The sequence below is a fragment of the Anolis sagrei genome, chromosome 1 (genome assembly GCF_037176765.1).
Source record: "Anolis sagrei isolate rAnoSag1 chromosome 1, rAnoSag1.mat, whole genome shotgun sequence".
NCBI classification, from domain to species: Eukaryota; Metazoa; Chordata; class Lepidosauria; order Squamata; family Dactyloidae; genus Anolis; species Anolis sagrei.
This window is the reverse complement of record NC_090021.1, coordinates 1,204,151-1,228,116: the sequence shown is the minus strand read 5'-3', so window position 1 is coordinate 1,228,116 and position 23,966 is coordinate 1,204,151. Positions and strand designations below refer to the sequence as shown.

Below are 23,966 nucleotides of genomic sequence, written 5' to 3'. Positions count from 1 at the left end.
CTTCCTTCCTTCCTTCGGTCAGAGAGCGACGCCCCCTGGTGGGGAAGACGGGGAAGCGCAGAGAGGAGGCCTCAGAGGCGGCCGACCGGAAGTTAGGGGGGCTCTGCCTGCGGCGGAAGTGACGCGCGCTGAGGAGGAGGCTGAGAGGATGCGGGGCGGCGGCGTTGGCGTCTCCTCGTCGGAGGGCTACGGGAGGGGGCCGGGCAAGGCCCAGGGGGGGCCCCGGAAGCCCCGCCCCGCTCCGGAAGCGGCAGGGAGAGTGGTGTTGCTGCCGGAAGCCATGCGGAAGGAGGCGCCCTCCCGGAGGAAAGGTCAGAGCCCGCTTGGGCCTTCCCTCCCTCAGGGGGGCTTGGACTACAACTCCCAGCATGCCTCGCAGCCTCAGGCCCCGCTTAAGCGGCTGAGGGGGAAAAGGAAGGGGCCTGAGGCTGCGAGGCATGCTGGGAGTTGGAGTCCAAACCCCGCTGAGGGAGGGATGTTGACACTAGGCCCGAATACTGTGTCTCAAAGGATTTAGGGCCTGGAGAACAAACCCTATGAGGAGCGGCTGAAAGAGCTGGTGTATGCTTAGCCTGCAGAAGAGAGAGAAGGCTGAGAGGAGTCTTGAGGAGGGAGGGCCATGCATGTAGAAAGCCAGGAGGATGGATTCCAACCACAGGAAGGGAGTGTTGCACCTTGTTCTAGGGGTTCAACCAAGGAAGGGATGAAGAAAGGAAGGAAAGGATGAAGAAAGGAAGCGATTAAGGAAGAAAGGAAGGGATGTAGAAAGGAAAAGATGAAGAAAGGAAGAGATGAAGGGAGGAAGGGATGAAGGAAGGAAGGAAGGGATGAAGGTAGGAAGAAAGGAAGAGATGAAGGGAGGAAGAAACGAAGGGATGAAGAAAGGAAGAGATGAAAGGAGGGAGGGATGAAGGAAGAAACGAAGGAAGGAAGAGATGAAGGTAGGAAGAAAGGAAGGAAAGGAAGAGATGAAGGAAGGGATGAAGAAAGGAAGAGATGAAGGGAGGGATGGATGATGGAAGAAACGAAGGAAGGAAGAGATGAAGGTAGGAAGAAAGGAAAGGATGAAGAAAGGAAGCGATGAAGGAAGAAAGGAAGGGATGTAGAAAGGAAAAGATGAAGAAAGGAAGAGATGAAGAGAGGGAGGGATGAAAGAAGAAACGAAGGAAGGAAGATTAAGGTAGGTAGGAAGGAAGGGATGAAGGAAGGAAGAAACGAAGGGATGAAGAAAGGAAAAGATGAGGGAAGGGATGAAGGAAGGAAGGTAGGAAGAAAGGAAGATGACAGAAAGAAGGAAGAGAGGAAAGAAGGAAGGAAGGGACGAAGGAAGGAAGAGAGGACGGAAGGGATGAAGAAAGGAAAAGATGAAGGAAAGGAAGGAAAGAATGTTCTGGGGTTCAACCATCTTTTGGGCTTGAACTAGGGCTCAAGCACTCACCAGGAAGCCAAACATAGAAGTAAACAGTTTATTGGGGGGGGGGGGGGACACAGTAAAACAATAAAAAAATCCTAATAGGTAATAATAATCATCATCATTATTTATATCCCGCCACCTTCCTTCCTACCTTCATCTCTTCCTTTCTTCCTTCATCCCTTCCTTCCTTAATCTCCTCCTTCATTCCTTCCTTCCTATCTTCCTTCCTTCATCTCTTCCTTTCTTCTCCCTTCCTTACTTCATTCATCTCTTCCTTTCTTTATTCTTTCCTTACTTCATTCATCTCTTCCTTTCTTTATTCTTTCCTTCCTGCCTTCATCCCTTCCTTCCTTCATCCCTTCCTTCATTTCTTCCTTCCATCATCTCTTCCTTTCTTCATCCCTTATTTATACATCACCGCCATCTCTCCAATGGGGACTCGGGGTGGCTAACATAATAATAATAATAATAATAATAATAATAATAATCTTTATTTATACCCTGCCACCATCTCCCCAATGGGGACTCGGGATGGTTAACATAATAATCATCATCATCTTTATTTATACCCCACCACCATCTCCCCAATGGGGACTCGGGGTGGCTAACATAATAATATAAATAATCTTTATTTATACCCCACCGCCATCTCCCCAAAGGGGACTCGGGGTGGCTAACATAATAATAATAATAATAATAATAATAATAATAATAATAATCTTTATTTATACCCCGTCACCATCTCCCCAATGGGGACTCGGGATGGCTAACATAATAATAATAATCATTAACTTTATTTATACCCCACCACCATCTCCCCAATGGGGATTCGGGGCAGCTAACATAATCATCACCATCTTTATTTATACCCCACCACCATCTCCCCAATGGGGATTCGGGGCAGCTAACATAATCATCACCATCTTTATTTATACCCCGCCACCATCTCCCCAATGTGGACTCGGGGCGGCTAACATCATAATAATAATAATTTAAAAAACTTTATTTATACTCCACCACCATCTCCTCTATGGGGACTCGGGGCAGCTAACATAATTATAATAATCTTTATTTATACCCCGCCAACATCTCCCCAATGGGGACTCAGGGCGGCTAACATGAGGCCAAGCCTGAACAACAAAATACTGTAGAATAACACAAGATACAAATTGCAATAAAATAAACAACATAGCATTAAAATATAAAACATATAAGCATATAAACAATATACACAAAACATATAGAGAGAGAAAAAGCAGTAAACCAAACATAATGACAGTGAGCGGGCCGCATGTACATAAAACGATTTAAAAACTCAGGGTGAGATAAAGGAGCAGAATTATTTGTAAGGGAGAAATCCTAGTGAGACAGGGAAATAATCAGACCTTCGTACAAGGGGGTGGGGTGTACTCCTAGGACAAGAACGTTGAGATAAGATTATGTGACTACTCTCCGAAAGCGCAATGGCACAGCCAGGTCTTGAGAGAGAAGGAAGAAAGGAGAGAAAGAGGAAAAGAAAAGGGGAAGGAAAGAAAGAGGTAGAGAAGGAAGGAAGGAGAGAAGGAAAGAAAAAAGGAAAGGGTGAGCAAAGGAAGAAGGGAAAGAGGTAGAGAAGGAAGGAAGAGAAAGAGGGAGGAAAGGAAAAACAGAAGGAAGGATGGAAGGAAAGACAGAAGGAAGGATGGAAGCAAACAGCAAAGGAAGGAAGGAAAGAGGTAGAGAAGGAAGAAAGGAGAGAAAGAGGAAAAGAAAAGGGAGAAGAAAAAGGAGTAGAGAAGGAAGGAAGGAGAGAAGGAAAGAAAAAAGGAAAGGGTGAGCGAAGGAAGAAGGAAAAGAGGTAAAGAAGAAAGAAAGAGGGAGGGAAAGAAGGAAAGACAGAAGGAAGGATGGAAGCAGAGAGCGAAGGAAGGAAGGAAAGAGGTAGAGAAGGAAGGAAGGAGAGAAAGAGGAAAAGGAAAGAAAGAGATAGAGAAGGAAAGAAACAAGGAAAGGGTGAGCGAAGGAAGAAGGGAAAGAGGTAGAGAAGGAAGAAAGAGAAAGAGAGGGAAGGAAAGACAGAAGGAAGGATGGAAGCAAAGAGCAAAGGAAGGAAGGAAAGAGGTAGAGAAGGAAGAAGGGAGAGAAAGAGGAAAAGAAAAAGGGAAGGAAAGAAAGAGGTAGAGAATGAAAGACGGAAAGACAGAAGGAAGGATGGAAGCAAACAGCGAAGGAAGGAAGGAAGGAAAGAGGTAGAGAAGGAAGAAAGAGAAAGAGGAAAAGAAAAGGGAGAAGAAAAGAAAGAGGTAGAGAAGGAAGAAAGAGAGGGAGGAGGAAAGACAGAAGGAAGGATGGAAGCAAAGAGCGAAGGAAGGAAGGAAAGAGGTAGAGAAGGAAGAAAGGAGAGAAAGAGGAAAAGGGAGAAGAAAAGAAACGTGTAGAGAAGGAACGAAGGAAAGAGGAAAGAAAACAAAGAAGGGAAAGAGGTAGAGAAGGAAGAAAGGAGAGAAAGGGAAGGGAAAGAAGGGAGGAAGAAAGAGGTAGAGAAGGAAGGAAGGAGAGAATGAAAGAGAAATAGGGAAGGAAAGAAAGAGGAAAAGGAGAGAAAGAGGGAGGGAAGGTTGGCCATGGCAACGTGTGGCGGGTACAGCTAGTTATTATTATTATTGTTATTATTACTATTATTATGGCTGGAATGAAGATAGATCAGAGGTGCAGAGAGAAGAGGGACAAAGGAGCACAGAAGTGTGAATGAGAAGAAAAGGCATGCGCGGACATGTTTAGCAACCTCTACTATTAAAGGGCCAAGTTGCATCTCAGCCTTATGGCTCCATTTTTCCTGTTGCACTCCCAATAGCTTTGTTGTGGCCCAAACGAATCCATTGCATCTTGATCTCCTGGCCTCTCGTGCCTGACTGAAACAGAGATGCTAGGGACTTTGGGCAGCCCCGAGGCCCAACATGACCTTCCTTGTGGACAATTTCAACAGAAATTCACAGGGAATTGTCCACAGCATGTGGACAATTTTAACAGAAAGGAGGAAACCATGAAAATGAACAAAATCTGGCTACCAGTATTAAAAAACTCAAAACTTACATCAGCAAAACAACAGAGAGGAAACAATCAGGCACATCTAATCACTCTCAACAAAATATTCCCCCCAGGCACTTCCAAGTCATTATATGCTAATCAAGGTGGTCAGTTGAAACATTCACCCCTAGCTCCAGCAGACAAGAGTCCTTTGTCCCACCCTGGTCATTCCACAGATATATAAACCCATTTTCCTAGTTCCAACAGACCTCACTCCCTCTGAGGATGCTTGCCATAAATGCAGGCGAAACGTCAGGAGAGAATGCCTCTAGAACATGGCTATATAGCCCGGAAAAACCTACAACAACCCAATGACCTTCCCTCTCTCTTGTCTTGCAGTGAAGCAGGTCCCGGCAGTGAGGCAGGCGCCCCCGGAGCCCAAGGGCCGGCGCCGGAAGAGGGAGCCCCCTCCCTACCCACCAGGTGAGGCAGACATTGCAGGTGGGGTGGGGGGTAGGGGTGGGACCCTGGCAAGAGTGCCACTCAAGCATCACTGTGACAGAGGAAGTCCTCCCCCCAGCTGGGCTCACTTTCCAATTCACCTTTGGTGGCTGGCGTTGCTGGAGGAGCCCTGCGTGGGGCAGGTACGAAGCCCCCAATACCTTTCCCAGCTGTGTTATTCTACATACAGCACCCCTCCTGCTCTGAAACAGATTTAGTCTTTGAGACTGGAACCTGCCCAGGTTGGTTGGCACTATTGCTGTCAGTGGCAAGGAATCCCCTTTGTTGGCTGTGCTGCTTTCCTCTTCCGCCACACTTTGATCTGACGCCGTTGGGTCAAAATATCTTATCTATTTATTTATTTATTTATTTATTTATTTATTTACAGTTCTTATATTCCGCCCTTCTCACCCCGCAGGGGACTCAGGGCGGATTACAGTAAACACATATATGGCAAACATTCAATGCCAGTTTGACAAACAACATTTAACAGACAAAGGCTATTTAACTTTTTTTCTGGCCGCCAGGGGAGCTGCTGCTTTTCATCGTCCATCAGCAACACCGATGAAGTTCTTCCGCATTCCACATTCCCCGGAGTCTTCTTTCTTTATGGCCTCATAAATTAGTTAAATTTAGCCTCCCACACAAGTGGTACCTTATTTTCCTACTTGACAGATGCAACTGTCTTTCGGGTTGCAAAGGTCGACAATGGGCTACACAATGGCTGGACACCCACTCCAGCCCGGGCTGGCTTCGAACTCATGACCTTTTGGTCACAGTGATCTTAATGCAGCTGACACTCAGCCAGCTGCGCCACAATCCCGGTGCTATCTATCTATCTATCTATCTATCTAGCCATGTATAAATATGTAAGAGGAAGCCACAGGGAGGAGGAGGGAGCAAGCTTCCTTTCTGCATCCTTGGAGACTAGGACGCAAGGGAACAATGGCTTCAAACTACAAGAGAGGAGATTCCATCTGAACATGAGGAAGAACTTCCTGACTGTGAGAGCCGTTCAGCAGTGGAACTCTCTGCCCCGGAGGGAATGTGGTGGAGGCTCCTTCTTTGGAAGCTTTGAAACAGAGGCTGGATGGCCATCTGTCAGGGGTGCTTTGAATGCAATATTCCTGCTTCTTGGCAGAATGGGGTTCGACTGGATGGCCCAGGAGGTCTCTTCCAACTCTTTGATTCTAGGATTCTATCTATCTATATAAATGCTCTGTGCGTAACGAGTACCTTAAAAACAAAAGAACCAATGAACGAAATCACACCAAATTTGGCAACAAAATGTCTCACAACACAAGGAGTGTCCATTACTCAAAAAATTATGATTTTGTCATTTGGGAGTTGTAGTTACTGGGATTTATAGTTCACCTACAATCAAAGCGCATTCTGAACTCCACCAATAATGGAATTGAACCAAACTTAGCACACAGAACTCCCATGAGCAACAGAAAATACTGGAAGGGTTTGGTGGGCATTGACCTTGAGTTTTGGAGTTGTAGTTCTCCAACATCTAGAGAGCACTGTGGACTCAAACAATGATGGATCTTGGGTCAATCTATCTATCTATCTAAATGCTCTGTGCGTAACGAGTACCTTAAAAACAAAAGAACCAATGAACAAAATCACACCAAATTTGGCAAGAAAATGTCTCACAACAAAAGGAGTGTCCATTACTCAAAAAAATATGATTTTGTCATTTGGGAGATGTAGTTGCTGGGATTTATAGTTCACCTACAATCAAAGAGCATTCTGAACTCCACCAATAATGGAATTGAACCAAACTTGACACACAGAACTCCCATTACCAACAGAAAACACTAGAAGAGTTTGGTGGGCATTGACCTTGAGTTTTGGAGTTGTAGTTCACCTACATCCAGAGAGCACTGTGGACTCAAACAATGATGGATCTGGACCAAACTTGGCACGACTACTCAATATGCCCAAATATGAGTACAGATGGAGTTTGGGGGAAATAGACCTTGACATTTGTGAGTTGTAGTTACTGGGATTTATAGTTCACCTACAATCAGAGCATTCTGAACCCCACCAACGATGGAATTGGGGCAAACTTCCCACACAGAACCCCCATGACCATCAGAAAATACCGAAGGCCATTCAGTCCAACTACCTTTACCAGGACAAGAAAATGTAATCAAAGCCCTCCTGACAAAGAGCCATCCAGTCATAGATATAGATAGATAGATATGATTCACACGCAGAGAGATATAGTATCATAGATGTGAAAGGGACCCCTAAAGAAGGACAATTATGTGTTGCGTGTTCCAGAGTAGGCAAACCAGACACTCTCCACATCCACACGGACAAAGAAACAACAAGTACTGTTGACCCACAAGCAGAAAGACATTACATAGATTAGAGACCAACACTTTCTCATTACTTTATACTCCAGATCACCAGACTGGGCCACAGCAACACGTGGCAGGGGGGCAGCTAGTGTTTTATAAACTTTCAGGGATCTCTCACCACGTTCTCCACAACCTTGGCCTTCAAATGGAAATCTTTATGTCGTTGGGGTTGCCTCCCCTCCCCAGGAATGGCAAATCCCCCTGCCCCTCTCCCTCTGATGCACATGCATTTACTGTCAGGATTTGTTGGGGTATTATATGTATTATGTGTATGAGTTTTAAATGTAATTCTTGTGTAGCAAATATGGAGGCCACTGAGAATGAAAATGCTGTGCTGAAATGTTTATGTTGAGGCTGTGATTAAGTGACCTTAAGATAAGCTCTCTTCTGCTATCGCCGGTCTTCCTTCCTTCCATCCATCCGTCTGTCCATCCATCAGGGAGCCTGGAAGAGCAGTGGCAGCTGGCCATCCTGGGCAAGGGCCGGGTCACCTGCCCCATCTGCAGAGCGGCCACCAGGAAGACGGTGGAGGGGCTGCGGAAGCACATGGCCAACTGCCAGCAGGTGAGGTGCCACAAACCTCCAACAGCAAGGTCTCCTCCCACACAGAGGCTGGGAAGGCACTTCTGGGAAGCCCCCTGCAAGGCCCCCCACTTTTGTGGGGTCTTGCTCAGTGCCCAGAGGGACCCTGATCCCACCACCAGGATCCCAGGGCTGGCAGGGAGGTGGTGGGCTGTCTCATGGCAGGAGATGCAATGAGGAGAGAGGGATGGAGGGGAAAGGCTTGCTCTCTGCTCCCCTTGTCCCAGCTGGTCTCCTTCCCCCACTGCCCCCTTGGGCAGCCCCCTGTTGAGCCTCCAAGGGATGGGCCTGGCCATCTCGGGCCCCACGGGCAGCCTGGTCACTCTCCCTGGACACCTGTTTCTCCCTCTCTGCTCCTAGGAGGTGTTCACCTGCCACCATTGCGGGAAGCAGCTGCGCTCTCTGGCCGGGATGAAGTACCACCTCATGGCGGACCACAACAGCCTGGTAAGGAAATCGCTGGTGTGGCCACAGAGGCCGCTGGAACCGGTAAGGCCTCTGTGGGGAGCAAGCTTGTTTTCTGGGAGCAAGCTTGTTTTCTGCTTCCTTGGAGACTAGGACGCGGAACAGTGGCTTCAAACTACAAGAGAGGAGATTCCATCTGAACATGAGGAAGAACTTCCTGACTGTGAGAGCCGTTCAGCAGTGGAACTCTCTGCCCCGGAGTGTGGTGGAGGCTCCTTCTTTGGAAGCTTTTAAGCAGAGGCTGGATGGCCATCTGTCAGGGGTGATTTGAATGCAATATTCCTGCTTCTTGGCAGAATGGGGTTGGACTGGATGGCCCATGAGGTCTCTTCCAACTCTTTGATTCTATAATTCTATGATTCTCCTGAGCCTGCCAGCATTTGGGAGGAGCCTTGAAGGAATGGTCTGTCAGGATAGTTGAGGTAAATCCCCCGTTATCTCAGCTGGAACTTCTTGAAGGCATGAAGCTGAAAAACCACCAGGCAGTCTCAGGTTTAGACCTTTCAGGATGTTTATTTTATTTATTTATATATTATTATTATTTTTATTTATCGTGTCAGGGCAACCAGTCCATTATATTACATTTCTAACAGAACAAAGCAAACAAACAGACAAAACACAAATGTTGCGAGTTTGGTAGTGGATTAAATGTCCTTTGACCAGTATCTGGCCACTTGGAGTGCCTCTGGTGTTGCTGCAAGAAGGTCCTCCATTGTGCATGTGGCAGGGCTCAAGGTGCATTGCAGCAGGTGGTCAGCTTCTCTCTTCCCCCCCCCCCCTTTTAGAAATGGACATTTGCCAACCTCAACTAAAAGTGCGAGGAACGGTTCCTCCTTGGCCTTCTCCCCAGACTCCTTTGAGGACCCCTCCCCACCTTCCCAGGCATTTATTTTATTTATTTATCGTGTCAGGCAACCAAACAGTTGTATTACATTTTTTAACAGAACAAACAAACATACAAAAACACAGAATTTGCAAGCTTGGTAGTGGATTAAATGTCCTTTGACCAGTCTCTGGCCACTTGGAGTGCCTCTGGTGTTGCCGCAAGAAGGTCCTCCATGGTGCATCATGTGGCAGGGCTCAGGGTGCATTGCAGCAGGTGGTCACTGGTTTGTTCTTCTCCGCACTCGCATGCCAAGGATTCCACTTTGTGGCCCCATTTCTTGAGGTTGGCTCTGCATCTCGTGGAGCCAGAGCGCAGTTTGTTCAGCGCCTTCCAAGTCCCCCAGTCTTCTGTGTGCCCAGGGGGGAGTCCCTCATTTGGTATCAGTTCTGGGTTTGAGCCTGCCACTTTTGGACTCTCGCTTGCTGAGGTGTTCCAGCGAGTGTCTCTGTAGATCTTAGAAAACTATTTCTAGTTTAAGTTGTTGATGTGCTGGCTGACACCCAAACAGGGGATGAGCTGGAGATGTCTCTGCCTTGGTCCTTTCACTATTGGCTGCTACTTCCCGGCGGATGTCAGGTGGTGCAATACCGGCTAAGCAGTGTAGTTTCTCCAGTGGTGTAGGGCGCAGACACCCCGTGATAATGCGGCATGTCTCATTCAGAGCCACATCCACTGTCTTAGCGTGGTGAGATGTGTTCCACACTGGGCATGCATACTCAGCAGCAGAGTAGCACAGCGCAAGGGCTGCGGATGTTTAATATGAGAGAATTATCAGGCAACTTAATGATCTTTTAGGTGATTGTGTTATATTAGAATAGGGATAACTATGCCCTGCCCCAGGGTCTGTGTGATGGGTTTTTTCTCTGCTCCTTTTGCAGCTGACGGGGAAGGAGACGGAGGCGCAGGACAAGCAGAGCCAGCGGGAGCGGCTGCGGCAAGTGCTCAAGCGCCTGGGAAAGCTCAAGTGCACCCGGGAGGTGAGTCAGGACCAGGAGGGGGCGGGGGGGGGGGCCGGGGAGGGACGTCCTCTGGCAGGAAGGCCTCCTTGCAGGAAAATGTCAGGATTTGGAAATTCCCTGGCATTTTCTAAGTTTATTTATTTCATGTTAAAAGCATTGCAATGTTGGAAAGCAGTGCTTTTGGGGTGGAAAGATTAGCTGTTTACATTTATTATTTAAACTTCTATGCGGCCACTCCCTTCCCTGGGGCTTGGAGCGGCTTACAAGAATAGCTAAAATCTAACAAAGTTTAAAAGCAATTTAAAACAATTTAAAAACAACAGTATCAAACATTAAAAGCCTGTCGAAACAGGTATGTCTTCCATGCCCTGCAGAAAGCTGGTAAGTCCCGCAAGGCACGGACTTCAGGTGGCAGAGTATTCCAGAGTGATGGTGCCACTGCTGTGAAGGCTCTGCGTCTGGTTGCCGTTAGGCGCAAGGTCTTGACACTGGGGACTTCCAATTTGACTGAGGCGATCCCTCGTTTCCGAGGAGGATTGTCTTCCAGTGTTCTTGTGGGTCCGTATGTGGCCGTTGAGCCCTATTCTTGCTCTGCATCTTCTTCTGCAGTGAGGGCATTGATTTCCAGGTGGAAGGCAGTCCCGGTCAGGGTTGGCTTGACGTGCCTTCCTCTTGGCACGCTTCTCTCTTTCGCCCTCCATTCGTGCCTCTTCACTGCTGGTCACAGCTGACCTCCAGCTGAAGCGGTCAAGGGCCAGGGCTTCCCATTTTTCAGTGTCTATGCCAGAGGTTTTAAGGTTGGCTTTGAGCCCATCTTTGAATCTCTTTTCCTGCCCACCAACATTCCGTTTTCCGTTCTTGAGTTCAGAGTAGAGCAACTGCTTTGGGAGATGGTGGTCAGGCATCTGGACAACGTGGCTGGTCCAGCAGAGTTGATGGTGGAGGACCATCGCTTCAATGCTGGTGGTCTTTGCTTCTTCCAGCACGCTGACGTTTCTCCGCCTGTCTTCCCAAGAGATTTGCAGGATTTTCCGGAGGCAGCGCTGATGGAATCGTTCCAGGAGTTGCATGTGACGTCTGTAGACAGTCCATGTCTCGCAGGCGTAGAGCAGGGTTGGGAGGACAATAGCTTTATAAACAAGCACCTTGGTATCCCTACGGATGTCCCAGTCCTCAAACACTCTCTGCTTCATTCCAAAAAATGCTGCACTCGCAGAGTTCAGGCGGTGTTGTATTTCGGTGTCGATGTTGACTTTGGTGGAGAGGTGGCTGCCAAGGGAGCGGAAATGGTCCACATTTTCTAATGTTACACCTTTAAGCTGTATCTCTGGCATTGGAGAGGGGTTGGCTGGTGTCTGCTGGAACAGAACCTTGGTTTAGCCGTGTACCCCCCCTGTTCAAACAACTCCACTGGTTGCCAATAAGTTTCTGGTCCCAATTCAAGGCGCAGGTGATCACCTTACAAAGCCCTAAACGGTTCAGGACCTGTCTATCTCTGACATCACATCTTCCTCGATGAACCAGCACATACTTTAAGAACACCTGGGGAGGCTCTTCTCTTGCTTGCACCGCTGTCTCAAGTGTGGCTGGTGAGAACGAGAGAGAGGGCCTTCTCGGTGGTGGCCCCCCGACTCTGGAACTCGCTACCCAAAGAGATCAGATTAGTGCCTACCCTCTCCATTTTCCACATGGAGTTAAAAACCTGGCTGTTCCTCTGTGCATTTGATTAGGAAGTCAGCAGAGAATTGGATCAATCTCACCATAGACGTTGGCACTTTTGTTGGCCCTCCCACCTGTAATCCTGTCACTGTAAATGCCTAAGGACGTTAACCCTCCCAGCTGCGGCCCAAACTGAATTGAAACCCATTTTGCACTTTCTCTGGGCTGTATCTGGCCGGGGGGGCCACTACCAAGAAGGCCCTCTCTCTTGTTCTCAACAGCAGTTAATCTTTCAGCCTGTATACTGTTTTTAAAATGTGTAATGTGATGTAATGTTTTTTCTGATGTTGATTTTATTGGGTGTGTTTTAATCTGTATTTCTGGGCTCATTTATTTATTTATTTATTTATTTATGTTGCTTCTATACGGCTGTATCTCAAGCCTGAAGGCGACTCACAGTGGTTCACAAACAGTAAAAACAGTAGAAACAGCAGTGGTTCCATACAACATATAACAATTGACTTAACACATTATCCATAAATTACCAATAAGCCATTACAATGCACAATTATTAGAAGAAACAACCGTACCCAATCTTCTCCTCATCCAAGCGTAATCCAGGTTCGTCGTCCATTGTTCCATTCCTATGTTCCATTACCAGATTGCACTAAATTACTCAAACGCCTGCACAAACATCCAGGTCTTCACCTTTTTGCGGAATACCATTAGAGATGGCGGTAGTCTAATGTCCGTAGGAAGGGCGTTCCACAGCCGAGGAGCCACCACCGAGAAGGCCCTATCTCTCATCCCCGCCAGCTGAGCTTGAGAAGCAGGCGGGATCGAGAGCAGGGTCTCCCCGGAAGATCTCAAAGTCCTGGTGGGTTAATAGGCAGAGATGCAGTCAGATAGGTAGCTTGGGCCGGAACCGTTTAGGGCTTTAAAGGCCAACACCAGCACTTTGAATTCAGCCCGGTAGCAGATCGGTAGCCAGTGGAGTTGGCGCAACAGGGGGGTTGTATGCTCCCTGCGCTCCGCTCCTGTTAAAATCATGGCTGCTGAGCGTTGGACTAGTTGGAGCTTCCGAGCTGTCTTCAAAGGCAACCCCACGTAGAGAGCGTTGCAGTAGTCTTGTAAGCTGCCCCAAGTCCCTCCGGGGAGATGATGGCGGGGTATAAAATAGTATTATTATTATTATTTACAAGAAATGTTGCCCAGGGAATGCCCAACGGTATTACTCAGTCTTCGAGGAGGCCCTATCTAACCACCTGTAAAGGAGTTCAGCCACTGTTATGAGAGTGCAGTGGTTAATGCAATGGGAGTAGTATATAGGTTGTAGTTCTACTAAGATTGATGAGGGTTGGTGGGAGTTGTTGAGGGACGGATGGTGTTTTGTCGAGTCTGTTGGAGAAGTGAGCCAATAACTCGTGGCTACGTGGATGGATGGTGATGAGCAACGATTTTATGGTGATGACTTGGCCATTGTAATTATATGATTGTATTTTTGGTATTTTAATGTCTTAGTGTAATACGGAATGTGATGTTTTTAAACGATTGTTTGTATACTATTGTTGGAAATCGGCCTGAGTCCCTCTGTGGAGGTGAGAAGACCGGTATACAAAAGTTCTAAATAAATGAATAATAAATAAATAATTGCTGCTTTGAGTAGTAGTGAGGAAGGAGTAGCTGTAAAGTTTGCATAATTTTATATACTTTGTGTTGTCGAATGCTTTCATGGCCAGAATCACTGGGTTGCTGTGAGTTTTCTGGGCTGTCTGGCCACGTTCCAGAAGCATGCTGTCCTGACGTTTCATTTGCATCTAATTGGCTAATGGAAACATTCACACCTCCCTGCAACAGACAAGAGTTCTTTCTCCCACGTGGGCCATTATTCCACAGATGTATAAACCTCACTTGCCTAGTTTCCAGCAGACCTCACAACCTCTGAGGATGCCTGCCGCAGATGAAGGTGAAACATCACGAGAGAATGCTTTTGGAACATGGCCAGACAGCCCAAAAAACTTACAGCCACCCACTGTATATACTTTGCAATCTGCTGCAAGAAAGGAGAAAGAAAGGCCTTCCTGCTTATTTGGGAAAGGATAAAAGTCTATGTGTGTTTGTTGCTCAAGTGGAAGTCCACAACAACTGTGTTTTGGAGTCACTTCTGCAAGAACGGGAGTTTTCTGACTGGATAGAAGCCCTGGCAGAAAAGACCGAGGAGGTGTCTGGCCATCATGAGACTCCCTTCCATCTGCTACCTCCAGTGCTTCTGAGCCTCTTGGGCAGGGAGGCTGTGTGTGTGTGTGTTGAGGGGAGGTGTTTGGCCGGCCTCTTCCCTCCCCTCTGCGCTTACCCAGGGCCCAAGGGTGAGCCTTCCTCCTCCTCCTCCTCATCCACAGGGCTGCTCCGGGAGCTTCACCAGCATTGTGGGGTACCTCTACCACACGCAGAAGTGCGGGAAGGCGGCGGAGGAGCTGGAGACGCTGGTTGCCCGCTGCCCGCACTGTGGCAAGGCCTACCGCTCCAAGGCCGGCCTGGTCTACCACCTGAAGTCTGAACACGGGCCGGTGAGTCATGGGATCCCAGGGGAGGAGGAGACCTTCTGCCAGGCAGGAAAATGCAGTCAAAGCAGCCCGGGGTCGCCCCTCACTCACTTACTCCCCGACACAAGATGGGGGGGGGGCAGTGGGGGCCAAAAGCAGCCCTGGGAAGGAGAGCCTGTTGCGGTTTATCAGTCTGTGCGGAAGCTACCCAGTAGTCTTCCCAGCCCCATCCCTCTAGTTGAATCACACAGAGTCAGAGTAAAAGGAAAAACAAAATTTACTCTTGAGTAGTCAAAGATAAATATGCAGCTTTACAAAATATCCAGCCTTGAAAATAAACTCAGTCCATTGCAGCAAAATAACTCCCACCAAAGTCCAATGCATTAAAAATCATGCATTCTCTGCTTCTTCATTGGTGCCAGGAGTCTTGTAGTATAGAAGTCCCATCCGGTCTCTTCCTGATCATCTGATCACCATCTCTCTCTAAATACACCATGAAGCACTCCTCATGTTATACTCCATGCAGGGAGTGGCTCAAGCTTAATTGCTTAATTGTCCAGGCGTTCTTCCTCAACACGCACCCATACAGGCAATGATCCTTGTAAAGACTTAGCATACATATGCATATTCTGTAATAGAGCCCCCCAACCCACCCCTCTGCCATCCCTCCCTTCAGGCCCCCTTCCACCGTGAAGACAACCAGGCAGGGGCCCAGAAGGACGCTGGGTCAGAGTCCAGCGGCGGGCGGCGGCTCCAGAGGAAGTCGGCCAAGGTGGCGGCCTACTACCTGCACGAACTGGCCCACGTGGAGCTGGCCAAGGAGTGGCCCAAGAGGAAGGTCCTCCAGGATCTCGTCCCCGATGACCGGAAGGTATGGGGCAGAGGCAGGGTGCTCAGGAAGGAAGGCAGGAAAGATTCACCTGGAATGAGGAAGGAATTGGTGTATTGTAGTCCAGCCTTTGGTTGTGCCTATACCTACTTTCACTGGGGATCCTGGGCCTATTAGGCAGCCTGATGATGACAGAGGGGATTCTGGGCCTGCAGATGAGCAAGAGAATCAGGAGATTTTAAGCCTTGAGAATGAGAGCTCTCTGTCTAAGTGGTTCCCTAGAGATGCAAGGTCAGAGGCAGAAATGAGCTCAGGGGAGGAAGATATTATTCCAGGTGGACAAGCCAATGAGGGACAGTTAGATAGGAGATTAATGTTGCGTCGACATAGGGTATCTCTTGAAGCAGTGCGAAGGCCCGCTCGCCTATTAACGAAGAAGCCCTTATCAGTTTTGGAAGGGCAACGGCATGGTTTTCTGTCTATATCAGAAAGGCCAACTGGAAGTATTCCCTCACTTCCAGACAACGTTGATTTTGGAGCCTAGTCAAGTCTTCTAGGGGATTTTTAGTTCCAGATTTCCTTGTGTTCACTTCCTGGTTCCATGTTTCTTGTTCCTGTGTTGAATGTTTGGAATTTACCTGCTTTTGTATCCCTATTTTATTATTCATTTCATGTACTTTATTATTATTATTATTATTATTAATAATAATAATAATAATAATAATACTTTGAACTCAGATTATTCCTGGTTTTTGTACATGGATTTTTATACTATTTTGCTAAATTGCTTTTCATATATATTCTTCAATGAACTGCTTTGTTATTTTATCTTGAATTGGATTGTGTGTTAAGTACAGAAGTGATTCCCAGCCTTGAAGTGCAGTAGGGTGGCCGCTAGTCACATGTCCCTAGAGCTTGTGCAGAGCGGCCCTTCCGTCCTTTGTGGGAGATTCCTCATCTTCGGAAAAGGAAGGGGAGCAGAGAAGTGCTCAGGAATTGGAGGGAGAAGAAGAATCAGACAATGAGGGATTGAAAGTGACCACATTTCTAGAGAGACGAAAAGAGCATAGATGGCGTTCAGCCAGAATAGCTGCTAAAAACGCTGAGCTAATTGGGAGACACCCTAGCACCTCCTGCATGGGGAATTCAGGGCTATAAATCAGAAGCAGGAGCAGCCAGCTTTTGCTGGTAACAACTACCCTGATACTGATGTTTTCACTCCAATGGAATGTGCTTTGTGTCTGCTGCTAAGAACTTAGTTCATTGCCCATTGTCTGATGGAAGACTGGTGTTTCTTTTGGGACCTTGTAAGAGACTTTAATTTGTGTCTGGATTAAGACTTCTTTGCTTTCCTTTGCACTTTTCGATTGCATTTGCTTATCCTTTGTGTTTGCTGAAGTAAAGAAGTATTGTCTAAAGGCTGCTTTTGAAGGGCAATTCAGGATAGAGAGGTGCGAGTGAGGGCCGCTATCTCTGGGGCACGGAGAATGGGGGTGGGGGGCAGCAGTTTCCGCTCCCACGGCCTCCCATCCTGGTCTCTGCCCTCTCGTTCTTCTCCCTTCCAGCTGAAGTATACCCGGCCGGGGCTGCCCACCGTGAGCCAGGAGGTGCTCTGCAAGTGGAGGGCCGAGATCAAGGCCTACCGCCAGGTCCAGTGCCCCAACCAGGTAAGGATTGTTCCGTTAGGTTGGGGAGGAGGGAGCTGCCAGTGTTGGGGCCTGGAGGATGTGGGGCTGGAGGCTTCTAATCAGGACCCTTCGTGCCACGCCTGCTCCAGCCCCACAGAATGCACTCTCTGGTGGATCCTTGTTCCTATTGAGCCTTTTGCCCCCTCCACATCCTGGTGCCAGTCTTCCCTCTTGCTGAGGACATAAAGAGAAGCCCCTTCTCCGCTTCCTTCTGGCTGAGGATGGGGTTGTGCAAGTGGGAGGCCTGAGATACCTGCTCCTCCTTCTTGTCTCTCTGTCTCCTAGGGCTGTGCCTGTGTCTATAGCAGCATCTCGGGCCTCAAGTCCCACCTGGGCAGCTGCACCCTGGTAAGTGGCCCAGTAAAGTGGGGGGGGGGGGGCATAGAGGGGACTGGCGGCCTGTGCCGCATACTGGCCCCAGAGTCCTCTCTCCAGGCCGGTGGGGTAAGAGCCTCCTTGCAAGGGCGAGTGAGGTCCACAGCAGGACTCGCCTCCTCTCCTGGCCATTAGGAAGGAGCTAAAGTGAAATGAGATCCCTGTTGGGTAGTTTCAAAAAGGTCTGCTTCCTTGCAAATCTGCCAACGCTCAAAACTTCTAACACGCCAAAAGGAACATGACTCTACCTTTGAGAAAAGGAGACCAAGTGTACAGAATCCCGCTTTTCATCGCAGATCTGACACTCCCTACGCACCATCTCCATACAGCATGGAGATGGCGGTTGAACCCTATTTATTATTATTATTATTATTATTATTATTATTATTATTATTAACTTTGAGATAGAATCATAGAATCATAAAGAGTTGGAAGAGACCTCATGGGCCATCCAGTCCAACCCCATTCTGCCAAGAAGCAGGAATATTGCATTCAAAGCACCCCTGACAGATGGCCATCCAGCCTCATAGAATCCTAGAGTTGGAAGAGACCTCCTGGGCCATCATCCAGTCCAACCCCCTTCTGCCAAGAAGCAGGAATATTGCATTCAAATCACCCCCGACAGATGGCCATCCAGCCTCTACTTAAAAGCTTCCAAAGAAGGAGCCTCCACCACACTCCCTCCGGGGCAGAGAGTTCCACTGCTGAACGGCTCTCACAGTCAGGAAGTTCTTCCTCATGTTCAGATGGAATCTCCTCTCTTGTAGTTTGAAGCCATTGTTCCCTTGCGTCCTAGTCTCCAAGGAAGCAGAAAACAAGCTTGCTCCCTCCTCTTCCCTGTGGCTTCCTCTCACATATTTAGACATGGCTATCATGTCTCCTCTCAGCCTTCTCTTCTGCAGGCTAAACATGCCCAGCTCCTTAAGCCGCTCCTCATAGGGCTTGTTCTCCAGACCTTTTATCATTTGAGTCGCCCTCCTCTGGACACATTCCAGCTTAGAGTCAATATCTCTCTTGAATTGTGGTGCCCAGAATTGGACACAATATTCCAGGTAACGTGGTCTAACCAAAGCGGAATAGAGCATGGGTAGCATTACTTCCTTAGATCTAGACACTAGGCTCTTACTCACATCCATCCGATAGAAACGCTGATGGCAGAATGAAAAGGGAAGCACTCTCCTCCTCCTGGAAGAGGTGGAGCCAAACAATACTGATTGACAGCTATAAGTAGCCAATCAATCGAACCTTACATAAGCAGGGTAAAAAGGCAGGATTAAGCATGATGCAACATGCTTGCGTTTCGTTTTTTTTTTTAATAATTCCGAAATTTTCCTTTAAAAAATTTCGAAATTTACGAAACTTCGTAAAATTACGAATCAATTCGTTAATGGCAGACGGGATTGCGCAATATGTTAAAAACAAACCCTCCAAATGGGACAGGAGGAACTTCTGAAGCTTCCCTCTCCCTCTGTTGTTGACTGTTGGTGTGATCAAACAAACAACAACTATAAAACTTGCACCAGACATGCCAAAGTAATTACGAAATAAATTGAAAAAATTGTTTCGAACCTTTATTACTCCTCACACAATTCCTGCATGGCTCAATATTGGATCGTGAGCTAATTTAATTACGAATTAATAACGAATTACGAAATTAACGAACGAAACCGCCCAAGCCTAGTGGTTGAGTCCAAAATCCCCCCCACCCCACCCCCAATTGCGTCCTTGCAGGGTGAGTTTGTGGCCGGGAAGTACCGGTGCCTCCTGTGCTCCAAGGAGTTTGTGTCCGAGAGCGGAGTCAAGTACCACATCAACACCGTCCACTCAGAGGTGAGTCCCGCCCTTCTCTGTGATGATGGAGGGAGGGGGGTGGATATTGGGGTCTTCCCTCTGCATTGAGTGCCGCCCCCTCCCCTCCCTCCCCCCCCCCCACAGGACTGGTTCGATATGGACGCCACGGTCTCGAGGGGCTTGGCCAAGCGCCGGCGGTCGGAGGAGCCCTCGAGGTCCAAGCAGCGGCAGCACCGGAGGAAGCCCCCCTCCCGCAGCCGGAAGAGGCGCCCCCCCGCGCCCAGGGCGCTCTCCCCGAAGAGGCCCCCCCGCCCAGGACCGGACCCAGGCTGCCAGGCCTCGAGCGCCAAGGCCGCCGGGCGCATGCGGGGCCCCCCGGGCTCAGGCGGAGGAGAGGGATGGAGCGCTGGGCACGAGGGGGCCGCCACAGTGGTGACCCTGCCCCTCAAGCTCAGCCACAAGCGCTCCAGGAAGTAGCCCGGACGGACCACGGAGGGGGGGTGGGGGGGGCCAGGAGACTGTGTTTGGAGCTGCTGCTCCTTGACCCATTGGCTGAGGCCTCGTCCTCGGTCTCCTTCCGTTGATGCCCCTGAAGCAGCCGGAACAGCAGGACTCTGACCTGGCCCCCCCCCCTCTCTCTCTCCTGCGGGCAGCGTCTCTATGGCCACCGGGACCCTGGGGGGGGGAGTGGGAAAGGGGAGGACTGAAGAGCCCCTCGCTCGCCTTCCTTCCTTCCCTGCCAAGACAGGGCCTCCTCTGCTGCGGCCCCTCGGCTTCGTCATTTCTGGGAGAGACTGCAAGGGCTCCTGTTGCGACCTTTCCAGGGAGGAAGCAGGGGTATCTCGGGGGTGGGAGGGGGTCAGCAGAAGGAAGGGGAAGCATGCGGCGCTGCCCCCCTACAGCCCCCTCCCCACAAATAAAGGGGTGGTCATTGCTTGGCTGGAGTCTTTTTCTTGGGGGAGACAATAGGGTCAAAGAGATGGAAACAACCAGGCACATCTTAACACTTCTCAACAGGGGATTTTCCCAGGCTCAGCCAGGCCTTCAGATGCTAATGAAGGTGGTCAGTTGAAACATTCACACCTAGCTCCAGCAGGGAAGAGCTCTTTGCCCCACCCCAGCCATTCCACAGATATATAAACCCATTGTCCTAATTCCAACAGACCTCACTACCGCTGAGGATGCTTGCCGTAGATGCAGGCGAAACGTCAGGAGAGAATGCCTCTAGAACATGGCTCTATAGCCCGAAAAAACCCACAAGAACCTAGATGGAAGGTATTGCCCAAGGCCATGCACTCCAACCCCTTTCTGCCAGGCATGGAGACACAATCGAAGCACTCCCAGCAGATGGCCTTCCAGCCTCTGTTTAAAAACCTCCAGGAAAAGAGACCACCAGATTCTGAGCTCCTTACTTACTTAGGCAATCCCTCGTAGCTTGAGGATAATGGTCTTCCAGATGTGGTGTCTTGGTGGTGGGTCTGTAGGTGGCTCCTGCCTCTGATTTCACAATGATGGATCTGGACCAAACTTGGCACAAAAGCTGAATATGCCCAAATGTGAATGCTGGTGGAGTTTGGGGGGAATAGACTCAGACATTTGGGAGTGGGAGTGGCCCTAATTGGTTCGCAACATAATACTCCATATATGCCCAAATGTGAACGCTGGTGGAGTTTGGGGAAAATAGAATCTTGACATTTGGGAGTTGTAGTTGCTGGGATTTATAGTTCACCTACAATCAAAGAGCATTCTGAACTCCACCAAGGATGGAATTGAACCAAACTTGACACACAGCACTCCCATGACTAACACAAAACACTAGAAGGTTTTAGTGGGCATTGGTGTTGAGTTTGGGAGTTGTAGTTCACCTACATCCAGAGAACACTGTGGACACAAACAATGATGGATCTAGACTAAAAACTACACAAATACTCAAATGTGAACACTGGTGGAGTTTGGAGAAAATAGAATCTTGACATTTGGGAGTTGCAGTTGCTGGGATTTATAGTTCACCTAGAATCACAGAGCATTCTGAACCCCACGGAAAGATAGAATTGGGCCAAACCTCCCACACAGAACCCCCATGACCACCAGAGTGGGCCACAGCAACGCGTGGCAGGGGATGGCTAGTAGGCTTGGGCAATCCATGGTTCTAAAGTACTTACAAAACTAAAGTTCTGGTGGTGAAAATTTCAGAACTCTAACAAAACTTTCAAAATTGAATTATTATTTCATTATTGGTGATTTTAATGACAGAACCAATTAGGAGCTGCCATTTATTATGAAATTTTGAGAGTTTTGTTAGAGTTCTGAAATTTTCACCACCAGAACTTTAGTTTTGTAAGTACTTTAGAACCATGGATTGCCCAAGCCTAATGGCTAGTATATAATACTATATTTCCATCATGACAATGTGGTTGAGTCCAGCATGCCCCCCCCCCCTCACCCCCAATTGCGTCCTTGCAGGGTGAGTTTGTGGCCGGGAAGTACCGGTGCCTCCTGTGCTCCAAGGAGTTTGTGTCCGAGAGCGGAGTCAAGTACCACATCAACACCGTCCACTCAGAGGTGAGTCCTGCCCTTCTCTGTGACCAGGAGACTGTGTTTGGAGCTGCTGCTCCTTGACCCATTGGCTGAGGCCTCGTCCTCGGTCTCCTTCCGTTGATGCCCCTGAAGCAGCCGGAACAGCAGGACTCTTACCTGGCCCTCCCTCTCTCTCTCTCACCTGCGGGCAGCTTCTCTACGGGTGCCCTTCCCTCCGGGACTCTGGGGGGGAGTGGGAAAGGGGAGGACTGAAGAGCCCCTCGCTCGCCTTCCTTCCTTCCCTGCCAAGACGGGGCCTCCTCTGCTGCGGCCCCTCGGCTTCGTCATTTCTGGGAGAGACTGCAAGGGCTCTTGTTGCGGCCTTTCCAGGGAGGAGGCAGGGGCATCTTGGGGGTGGGAGGGGGTCAGAAGAAGGAAGGGGAAGCATGCGGCGCTGCCCCCCTACAGCCCCCTCCCCACAAATAAAGGGGTGGTCATTGCTTGGCTGGAGTCTTTTTCTTGGGGAAGGGAGGGAGGGAGGGGAGACAATAGGGTCAAAGAGATGGAAACAACCAGGCACATCTTAACACCTCTCAACAGGGGATTTTCCCAGGCTCAGCCAGGCCTTCAAATGCTAATGAAGGTGGTCAGTTGAAACATTCACACCCAGCTCCAGCAGGGAAGAGTCCTTTGTCCCACCCTGGTCTTTCCACAGATATATAAACCCATTGTCCTAATTCCAACAGACTACCTCTGAGGATGTTTGCCGTAGATGCAGGCGAAACGTCAGGAGAAATGCCTCTAGAACATGGCCCTATAGCCCGAAAAACCCACAAGAACCTAGATGGAAGGTATTCCCCAAAGCCATGCACTCCAACCCCTTTCTGCCAGGCATGGAGACACAATCGAAGCACTCCCAACAGATGGCCTTCCAGCCTCTGTTTAAGCACCTCCAGGTAAAGAGGCCACCAGACTCTGAGACAGATAGCTCCATTGCCTCGCCTCTTCCATGTGAAGACGTGCAAAGAGACCTCAGCAGCACCTCCTTACCTGCTTTTGGGGGGGGGGGTACTCCATTCGTGTCAGGAAAGCCACCCTGTCCTGAGCTGCCCTTCAAAAAACAGCCTTTAAACAATTTTGAAAGTAAAATAACATGCTTTACTTCAGCAAGAACAAAGGATAAGCAAATGCAGTTGAAAAGTGCACAAGAAAACAAGGAAGTTATTCCTGCCTAAGTGGAGTCTCTTGCATTTTTCCCTGTTGAACTTCATTGCACAAGAAAACAAGGTGGTCATTGCTTGGCTGGAGTCTTTTTCTTGGGGGAGAGAGGGAGAGAGGGGAGACAATAGGGTCAAAGAGATGGAAGGTATTCCTCAAGGCCATGCACTCCAACCCCTTTCTGCCAGGCATAGAGACACAATCAAAGCACTCCCAACAGATGGCCTTCCAGCCTCTATTTAAAAACCTCCAGGAAAAGAGACCACCAGATGCTGAGCTCCTTACTTACTTAGGCAATCCCTCGTAGCTTGAGGATGATGGTCTTCCAGATGTGGTGTCTTGGTGGTGGGTCTGTAGGCGGCTGTGGAACCCTATTCTCAATCCGCATGTTCTTCCACAGTGAGGCATAAGTTTCCAGGTGGAAGGTGGTCCCCGTCAGGATTGGCTTGACGTACCTCCTTCCACTTGGCACGTTCATAGAATCATAGACTCAAAGAGTTGGAAGAGACCTCCTGGGCCATCCAGTCCAACCCCATTCTGCCAAGAAGCAGGAATATTGCATTCAAATCACCCCTGACAGATGGCCATCCAGCCTCTGCTTAAAAGCTTCCAAAGAAGGAGCCTCCACCACACTCCGGGGCAGAGAGTTCCTCTGCTGAACGGCTCTCACAGTCAGGAAGTTCTTCCTCATGTTCAGATGGAATCTCCTCTCTTGTAGTTTGAAGCCATTGCTCCGTTGTGTCCTAGTCTCCAGGGAAGCAGAAAGGAAGCTTGCTCCCTCCTCCTCCCTGTGGCTTCCTCTCACATATTTATACATGGCTATCATATCTCCTCTCAGCCTTCTCTTCTTCAGGCTAAACATGCCCAGATCCTTAAGCCGCTCCTCATAGGGCTTGTTCTCCAGACCCTTGATCATTTTAGTCGCCCTCCTCTGGACACATTCCAGCTTGTCAATATCTCTCTTGAATTGTGGTGCCCAGAATTGGACACAATATTCCAGGTAACGTGGTCTAACCAAGGCGGAATAGAGCATGGGGAGCATGACTTCCTTAGATCTAGACACTAGGCTCCTCTTGATGCAGGCTAAAATCCCATTGCCTTTTTTTGCCGCCACATCACATTACTGGCTCATTTTTAACTTCCTGTCCACGAGGACCCCAA

General features: G+C 48.9%; 1 protein-coding gene across 1 annotated transcript; it reads left to right on the top strand.

Moving 5' to 3' along the window:
* Nucleotides 1–117: 117 nt before the first annotated feature.
* ZNF512 (zinc finger protein 512) lies at nt 118–20,005 on the top strand. Its single transcript, XM_067469493.1, has 11 exons — nt 118–311; nt 4,820–4,903; nt 7,733–7,857; nt 8,236–8,322; nt 10,105–10,203; nt 14,244–14,411; nt 15,064–15,258; nt 16,782–16,883; nt 17,190–17,252; nt 19,011–19,109; nt 19,215–20,005. The coding sequence occupies exons 1-11, from the start codon at nt 149–151 to the stop codon at nt 19,545–19,547; spliced, it is 1,518 nt and encodes a 505-aa protein (XP_067325594.1). The 5' UTR covers nt 118–148; the 3' UTR covers nt 19,548–20,005.
* Nucleotides 20,006–23,966: the final 3,961 nt, after the last annotated feature.

Coding starts and splice junctions, on each gene's coding strand:
- ZNF512 (XM_067469493.1), top strand. CDS start 149: ATGCGGGGCGGCGGCGTTGGCGTCTCCTCGTCGGAGGGCTACGGGAGG. Junction 8,323..10,104: donor TGGCGGACCACAACAGCCTG/GTAAGGAAATCG, acceptor CTCCTTTTGCAG/CTGACGGGGAAGGAGACGGA. Junction 15,259..16,781: donor TCGTCCCCGATGACCGGAAG/GTATGGGGCAGA, acceptor TCTCCCTTCCAG/CTGAAGTATACCCGGCCGGG.